The 9,450-nt window shown below is 35.2% G+C and overlaps 1 protein-coding gene across 2 annotated transcripts; it reads right to left on the reverse strand.

Annotated features, from left to right (window-relative positions):
- Nucleotides 1–1,089: 1,089 nt before the first annotated feature.
- Nucleotides 1,090–3,376, reverse strand: LOC130862911 (olfactory receptor 7E24-like). 2 transcript variants are annotated; one of them, XM_057752750.1, is made up of 2 exons: nt 3,348–3,376; nt 1,090–2,020 (listed from the first exon to the last, which is right to left on the reverse strand). In XM_057752750.1, exons 1-2 carry the CDS (start codon nt 3,374–3,376, stop codon nt 1,090–1,092), a joined length of 960 nt encoding a protein of 319 aa, XP_057608733.1. The 2 variants fall into 2 exon arrangements, with proteins under 2 accessions (XP_057608733.1, XP_057608734.1); XM_057752751.1 differs by lacking the exon at nt 3,348–3,376 and adding an exon at nt 2,444–2,460 and having other exon boundaries at nt 1,090–2,023.
- Nucleotides 3,377–9,450: the final 6,074 nt, after the last annotated feature.

Consider the following 9,450-nt stretch of genomic DNA (forward strand, 5'->3'; position numbering starts at 1 on the left):
GTATATCTGCAGCACAGTTATAGATCGGCTTGAGTCATCAAGTGAGTGCTGTTAATTGAACCTGCAAGAACAGCAAGTGTTGGTAGCCATTGAGACGTCTCTCCCGCTTGGTTCTACACTAAATACTGAAGATAATAGAGTTTAGTGGCAACAATCAGAAGTAAGTGAAGAAAGTGGACAATGAAGAAGTGACTTGATACATCCAGATTTTGCATCAAAATATGACAAAGAACTGAAATTGAAAGAAGAAATTGGAGAGACTGTGTTAAGTGTGATTCTGAAGGGAGTTTGGCTGAAAGGCCTGGTTGAAGGAAATAGTTCACCTCCTGTTATAGTAACTTGGTTTATAAAGACATGTTTGAGCATAAAAAATTAGAACACATATTTGGACTATGTATATGATTTGGTATCATGCTCATTGTAGATAGATTTGTATGAATCAGATACTGGTATGAGATTCATTCATCAGTGTTCCCCGATAATTCAAATGAAATTTAAACTTGAGGATAAGTGATTAACTCCAGATTCATAGCCTATATAGAAATTATCAGTGGGTCTATTAAAATATCATAGTTATTAAGTGCATTTGCAGCTTGTTCAGAGGACCCAAGTTCAATCCCTCAAATGCACACAAGGTACCATAAAACTGAGTCAAAAAAGGGTCTAATAACCTCTTCCAGCACCTCAATGATGTCTCTGTGGACATTCACACTTACGTTGTATACAGGCACAGATACACATATGTAAATAAAGATAAATATTATTAAAATTATATTAGTTGAAAATTTTAATTAAAAATCATATAAACTTGTACAGTCAGTGTGAATTTTAAATATAAATAATATCCCATTTGACAGATAATTGCTTAAAAATAGTAAATACCTAGAAACTCTACATTTAATAATGGTACTTCTGAAAAAAATAGGATTTATAAATACATACCAAATCCAATGAGGATATATTAAAGAAGAAATAAAATCCTTCAAGACAGGTAATGCAAGAAATAAAGCCAGAACTATATTTGTACACCATAAAGTATTGAAATGTAACCTATGAAATTCTGGAATAGAAAATAATATTAATTTGTTCTCAAATCAGCCTCCTCAAGGCACCTTTAATATCCCTGTTCCTAAGGCTGTAGATGAATGGATTGAGTGTGGGTGTAACCACTGTATACATCACTTCAGCCATTAAATCCTTTCTATGAGAAGATGACAAAGTTGAACCAAGATATACTCCCAGGCCTGTTCCATAAAACAGGCAAACTACTGACAGATGAGATACACATGTAGAAAAAGCTTTAAACTTTGCCTCTGAAGATGAAATTTTAAGAACAGATAACACAATTTTATAGTAAGAGTAAAGGATCCCCAGGATCGGAAAAAATCCAAATACAGCACCAGTAAAGTACTCAACAATGTCATTGATAAAATAATTATAACAGGTCATATTAAGGAGTTTAGAAGGATCACAAAAGAAATTAGCAATTTCCACACCCTTGAGGTATGGAAGTTGCATGATAACCAAATTATGCAGCTGGGAATCCAGAATGCTAACCAAAAATGAACTCAAAACCAGCAAGACACAGTGCTTGGGGGTTATAATGATTGGGTAATGAAGAGGATGGCAAATGGCTATGAACCTGTCATAAGCCATCACAACCAGAAGCATGTCATCTACACAACCAAAAATGGCAAATGCAGACATCTGTGTTAGGCATGCCACATAGGATATGCTTCTTCTATGCACCTTAATGTTCACCATCACCTTTGGGACTGTGGTAGAAATAAATCCAATATCAGCCAGGGACAGGTTGCAGATAAAGAAGTACATGGGTGTGTGTAGTTGAGGGTCATTGCTGACAGCCAGGACAATTATGAGGTTCCCAAGCACAGCAATAAGATACACGGACAGAAACAGACCAAAGAGAATGGGCTCCAGTTCTGGGTTATCCGTGAGTTCCATGAGGTAGAATTCTGAGATGAACGTCAAATTTTGTGTCTCTATATTCTCTGGACACCTTGTCAAAAGGAAATATTTATATAAGAAAAGTTGGACAATAAACCACAGAGAAACCCTGTCTCGAAAAAAAAAAAAAAAGAAAAAAAGAAAAGTTGGACAAATTTTGAGTTGAATTCAATAATCACAGTAATTACATTGTCTGTATTTACTTTTATCTTGCTCTGTTTAGAGTGTAGAGATTAATGAGATTAATCTTGAATTTATATTGATATTCCTTTCTCAGACTCTGTACTGCTGATATTTGATAAGTATAAATGGGACCACACTGAAGTTTTCTTAGGAACAACTAACTAGACTTGGAAGGTCATTTAAAAGAAGAGGACATGAAGTTGGAGAGAGATGTGTTAGTGGTATACTAATGGAAATTCCAAGGGGAGTAAAGAGTGGCTATTACAAGAAAACATCCTGTACACATATAGATTTTTCAAAGAAAAAAAAAAGTAAACTAAAAATCTCCTGGTGTCCTTGTCTATATACACTTTAAGTTCAAATACTTGGAATTTAAGCACTTGCAATCTAAAAACGTTTGTTTCTATGCAGCTGCTACAATGACCCCTTTTTCTGTATTATTCAAAACAAAAAGGAAAGAATAAAGCAAAAAGAAAATAATCAATAGTGAAACATGTCACCTGTTTAATTACACAGGGTGTTTCAAGGTTCCCTGATTTCAGTGCTAGAATTAAAAACTAAATTAAGTTCATAGTCCCTTATGAAACCACATGAATACAAATCCAATATTTTCTAAGTATTTTATCTTCCGTTTTCTGATTTCTAGTTTTAAGGGATATGAGTAAAATAGTAGTTTTTTCTCTAAAATGAATTCATAATGATATTTAATTTATCAGTTAGGAATAATATTATGTAGACAATGTGAAAAACAGGCATAAACTGAATTATATATCTCTACCAGTTAATATATTATTTTATAATATTTGTATGATTTATGAGAGATTTTATCTGTGTGTTTGTATATGCATAACATAAATTTTCTAGTAAAGATTTTATGTGATTTCCACATTATTTTATCAAATGTACATGTTCATGCAACAGCATTGACTGAGAAAGCATACTATACTTTTCAATTATTAAATAATTAATACATATGAAATTAAAATCTTAAGCAATAGCCTTTATAGTATGAATGAAAAGAATATATATTGAGTAAAATAACAGACACAAAAGTCCATAAAATTCAAAATTCTCATGACTGCTATTTTTCATATTTGTTTTCTCTCACCCCACTGCCCAAATAATTGTTTGACTTTGTGATGACAAAGCAGTTTTTCCAAGAACCCTGTCAACTTAATGGTAATATTTGCACTTACTGCCTTATACTGTTTCTCTGCTGAGCCATGTCCATGATGTACAAACCCACAGACACTTTCTTGCAAGGTGACCAAATAATACTGAAGTCAAACTTGGACCTCAGTATTGAAAGAAATACAATATCAGATGTTGAGCTTAATGAGAAATATAAAGTGACAAAATGACACAATTGTGAATGTAACTAATATTTGACACAAAACAGAATGTCTGTAAACCAACCCAAATATTGACTAATATGGAAGATTAAAGTCTCAATGCGCAGAGGACAATATTAGACAAATTGGCCTATGATAATTCAGTCCCCAAAGACTTCCTAATAGTAACTACAGAAAAAAAAGAAAGAAAATTAATGGTCTTGTCTCTTCCTTTGTCCAGAAAAACATTTCTGAATATAACTGATATATTTTAATTGCAAGCACTTTCAAAGATCAGTTTGTTGCTCACTTGCATCTTATTGTATATTCATATACTGCAAAACTCTACCTTACTAAGTCTTTATAAGTCCATACCTTCATGAAAATGATTATGTTGACAGTACAATGAAATTAACCTGATCTATAATATTCATTGAATTAAAATAAAAAGAAATATTATATTTTTATTTATTGTTTTCCTAAACTAAAAAATAATAAAAAACAAAAGATGATTAAAGTAATTTGTGATTAAATGCCTGATTTATTAATATAGATGTTAGGTTTTCTAAGAGTAGTCATAATGAATGTTATGGGTGCTCAGTAGACAATCTTTCAGAGAAGTCTTTTCAAGGTGCTCTTAACAGTCTTATTCCTTAGACTGTAGATTGACAGAGCCGACAGAAACATTAGCAATGTGCCCATGAAAGAAGTCATTATGCTATTTTAGAAAAAATGTGATAGAGCTTAACCTATCACAGAACACTTGTCAGTTCATGAAATCTTTCTTGTCAGTTGATTTTATTATCTCTACTACCAATTCTTATTCAGAAAGTCTGTGTCCTTCTAAGCTGAAGAGCACTCTTAACTCTAGTGGTTTATTAGTAACGTGTATTTTATTTTTTAAAAAGAAACTATCTTTTTTCATTTTATATACCAATCTGAGTTCCCACGCCCTCCCTTCCTCCCATTTTCTCCATCTTCCTGCCACATCACCCCCCATTCACTCCTCAAAGAGGGTAAGGCACATTGCTTTGGGGAAGGTCCAAGGCCCTACCTACCATATCTAGGCTGAGCAAGGTATCCATCCAAAGAGAATAGGTTCCCCAAAACCCAGTACAAGCAGTAAGGATAAATCCTGGTGCCACTGCCAGTGGCTGCACAGTGTGGCCTAGGCATGCAACTGTTACCCACATTCAGAGGGTCCAGTTTGGTCCCATGATGATTCTTTCCCTGTCTGGCTCGAGTTGGTGAGCTCCTATTAGCTCAGGTAATTGTTTTTTTTTAATCACTGATTAGTACTCCATTGTGTAAACATACCACATTTTATCTATCCATTCTTCAGTTGATGGGAATCAAGGTTGTTTCCAGGTTTTGGCTATTTAAAAAATGCTGCCATGGACATAGTTCAACAGATGTCCTTGTAGTATGATTGGGGTATATGTCCAAGACTGTTGTTGCTGGGTCCTGAGATAGGTTGATTCCCAATTTTCTGAGAAACCATCATACTAATTTCCAGAGTGGTTGTACAATTTTGCATTCCCACCAGCAATGGAGGAGTGGTCCCTTTACTCCACATCCTCTCCAGTATAAGCTATCATTGTTGTTTTTGATCTTAGCCATTCTGATTGGTGTAAGATGGTACCTTAGAGTCATTTTGATTTGCATTTCCCTCCCTGAAGGCTACGGATGTTGAACATTTTCTTAAGCATCTTCCAGCCATTTGAGATTCCTTTGTTGAGGATTCTATGTTAAGTTATGTGCCCTATATTTAATTGGATTATTTGGATTTTGATATGTAATTTCTTGAGTTCTTTATATATTTTGGAGATCAGTGTTTTGTCTGATGTGGGGTTAGTAAAGAACTTTTACCATTCAGTAGGCTGCCTTTTTGTCATATTGACTGCATCCTTTGCTTTACACAAGCTTCTCAGTTTCAGGTGGTCCCATTTATTTGTTGTTGTTCTCAGTGCCTGAGCTACTGGGGTTATATTTAGTAAATGGTCTCCTGTACCCATGCATTGAAGGCTACTTCTCACTTGTCTTCTGTAAGGTTCAGTGTTGTCAGATTTATATTGAGGTCTTCAATCCATTTGGACTTGTCCTACAAGCTGCGACATTATACAGTAATTATTCAGCCATCTTTTCACACATGCCTATCGGAACCAAGGCTCTGGTAATGACTAAACAAAAAAGCAAGGCTTTTAAGCATCATTGCTTTGTGAATAAAGTGGCTGCCCTTTCCTGTAGATATTTTTTTTTTGCTATAGATAACTCCTTTTCTGTTAAATATTTGGGAATAAATTCCATAGTTCAGAACAGTTTCTCAGTCCCAGGTCTTGTTCCTTTATCCTAGGTAAGTGCAGAAATCTGCCTTCCTGCAGTTATCTTTATCAGCAGGCATTTGAGCAATACTTAGAGTCCAAACATAGGACATTCCATCTAAGATATCCACAGATCTCCAAATACATAGAATTACTCCCTGCCCAAGCTGTGTTCTGATTTTATATCATGACTAGAAGCAGGAACTAAGAGTATAGAGGCCTGGGTTCCTTCGTTGTATCTACCACCTAAAGCAGTAATTCTAACTCCAGACATAGACCCATAGAAACTGCAACATCTGGTGTATGTGCTATCTGATGAAGAGCCATCAGTTTCTCCCCGACTGTTTATCTATGTTGCTTGGTTACCTAATTCTGTGCTTCCTGGGAGAAAAGAAATGGCACACTGATGTACACGATCAATAATTTTACCGTATTCATAATTTTACTGAAAATAAACCTTTTAACCTTTTATCTACCACCTAAAAATGTAGCATAGAACACTAACCTTCCCCTCTAGAATTCCCTGGTGATTTAATTTCCTTTCTTTTCTTTTTCTTTTTTTTTTCTGTTTTGGCTTTTTAAGACAGGGTTTCTCTGTAGTTTTGGGTTAATTTCTTAACTAACTTTCCCATTAAGGAGTAGAGCAAATGTGTACTAGCCACACCCATGGATCTATGTGTGTGTGTGAATAGTCTTATCTGATTTTCTATAGGTCACAAGAATTCTGGCTCTGGAACCTGCTAGAGCTGGGGAATTATTGGTTTTAAGGGTACATATGACTGGGAACCTCTGTAATGGGGAGGACAAGGAGGAAGGATGTAGAATCAAGAAACAATGTAGTACTAAGAACAATGTAGAACAGGGAGAACAAGAAGAAGCAATGACAAATGATGGATTGAAGAGAGAAGAATAAAGAATTATGGATAGATGGAACCTATTGTGATTAAACTTCTTTACCTCAGATCTTTAACCCCCTTTCAGCTATTCATGAACCCTGTAAGGAAGTCTTAAAGGCTAAAACTTTTAAAGCTCTCTAAAGATTTAAGATTTGTGCATGAGTATAGATATGGATCTATTTGAATTCTTCTACATGGTGATATCCAGTTATACCAGCACCATTTGTTGAAGATGCTTTCTATTTTCCATTGTGTAATTTTTGTCTTCCTTGTAAAAAATCAGGTGTCCAAATGTGTGTGGATTAATATCTGGGTCTTCAATTTGATTTCTTTCATCAATCTGTCTGTTTTTATGCCAATATTAAGCTGTTTTCATTATTGTAGCTCTATAATAGAGCCTGGTGTTCAGGGATGGTGATGCATCCAGAAGTTGTTTTATTGCATTGGTATTTTTTGGCTCTCTTGTGTTTTATTTTTCCATGTCAAGTTGATTATTGTTCTTTCAAGGTCTGTGAAAAATTGTATTGGGATTTTGATGGGGAATGCATTAAATCTACAGATTTCTTTTGATGTGATTGCCATTTTTATTATGTTGATTCTACCTACCCAAAAACATGGGAGGTCTTTCCATTTTCTGGTATCTTCTTTAATTTCTTTCAAAGACTTAAAGTTCTTGTTAAACAGGTCTTTCACTTATTTGGTTAGTATTACCCCAAGATATTTTATGTTATTTGTGGCTAATGTGAAGAGTGATGCTTCTCTTATTTCTTTCTCAGCTCCTTTATCATTTTTATAGGAGGGTTACTGATTTTTGTGAGTTGATCTTGTATCCTGCCACATGAATCAAAGTATTTATCAGCTGTAGGAGTTTTCTGGTAGAATTTTTGGGGTCCTTATGTAAACAACATATCATCTGTAAATAGCAAAAGTTTGATATCTTCCTCTACAATTTGAATATACTTGATCTCCATTTGTTGTCTTATTGCTATAGCCAGAACTTCAAGAACTATGTTGAATTGATAAGGACAGAGCGGACAGTTTTGTCTTCTTCCTAATTTTAGTTGAATCATTTGAGTCTCTCTCCACTTAATTGTTGACTGTTGGCTTGCTGTATATTGCTTTTATTTTATTTATATATGTTCCTTGTATTCCTGATCTCTCCAAGATCTTTATCATAAAGGAGTGTTGAATTTTGTTGAATGCCTTTTTAGTACCTAAAATGAAATGTTCATATGTTTTCTTCTTTAATTTTATTTATATGGTGGATTATATTGATACATTTTGATATGTTGAACAATTCCCACATCTCTGGAATGAAGTCAACTTGATCATGGTGGATGACTTTTTTGATGTGTTCTTGGATTCAGTTTGCCAGAATTTTTTGAGTATTTTTGTATCTATGTTCATGAGTGAGATTGGGCTATGATTCTCTTTCTTGGTTGAGTCTTTGTGTGATTTCAGTATCAGGGTAACTGCATCCTCATAGAGTTTGGCAATGTTCCTTCTGTTTCTATTATGTGGAAAATTTGAGGAGTGTAGGTATTAGCTCTTCTTTGAAGTTCTGGTAGAATTCTGCACTGAAACCATTTGACCGTAGGCATTTTTTGGTTGGGAGGCTTTTGATGACTGCTTTCATTTCCTTGCAGATTATAGGTCTATTTAAATTGTTCACTTGGTTTTGATTTAATTTTGGTAAGTGGTACCTAATCAAGAAAATTGTGCATTTCTTTTACATTTTCCAATCTTATGGAATACAGGATTTTGTAATATGACATATTGATTCTCTGGATTTCCTCAATGTCTGTGTTCATGTCCCTCTTTTCAGTTCTGCTTTTTAAAATTTAGATGTTCTCTCTTTCCCTTTTGATTAGTTTGGATAAGTGTTTGTCTATCTTGTTCATTTTCTCAAAGAACCAGCTCTTTGTTTCATTGATTCTTTGTATTGTTTTCTTTGTTTCTGTTTTATTGATTTCAGCCCTCAACTTGGTTATTTCCTGTCTTCTACTCCTCCTGGATGAGTCTGCTTCTTTTGATGCTAGAGTTTCCAGGTGTGCTGTTAAGTTGCTAGTGTGAGGTTTTCTCACTTTCTTTATGCAGGGACTGAGTGCTATGATCCTTCCATTTAGCACTGCTTTTATACTGTCCCATAGGTTTGGGGTTGTGCCTTCATTTTTGTTAAATTCCAGGAAGTCTTTAATTTCTTTATTTCTTCCTTGACCCAGGAGTAGTTCAGCTGAGCACTATTCAATTTTCATAAGTTTGCAGCCTTTCTGCAACTAATATTGTTGTTAAATTCTAATTTTAAACTATGATGATCCGACAGAATACAGGGAGTTATTCAGATTTTTTTGTATCTGTGGGTGTTTGCTTTGTTACTGAGTATGTGCTCAATTTTAGAGAAGGTTCCATGAGGTGCTAAGAAGAAGGTATAATCTTTTGTGTTTCAGCTTCTTTCTTCTGCCCCCTTCCTTTTTTGGGCACATAACACCACCTAGCTCAGCCTATCTGGGCGCTGGGGGCGAATCCTCAGGGCAAACAGACAGGCAAGAGTTCCTTTGTATCACTGGCCTGTCTGGGCGCTGGGGGCGAATCCTCAGGGCAAACAGGCTGGCGGAAGTTCCTCTGTTTCACTGGCCTCCCTGCACCAAGCAAGGTAGGTGCTTGGTTTATGAACTACCCAACCAGCACAGAGATCTGAGCTCGGTACCAGGAGAGACATCATTGGGGTGAGTTTGTGACGCGGCAGCAGCC

The sequence above is a fragment of the Chionomys nivalis genome, chromosome 20, assembly GCF_950005125.1.
Source record: "Chionomys nivalis chromosome 20, mChiNiv1.1, whole genome shotgun sequence".
NCBI lineage: Eukaryota > Metazoa > Chordata > Mammalia > Rodentia > Cricetidae > Chionomys > Chionomys nivalis.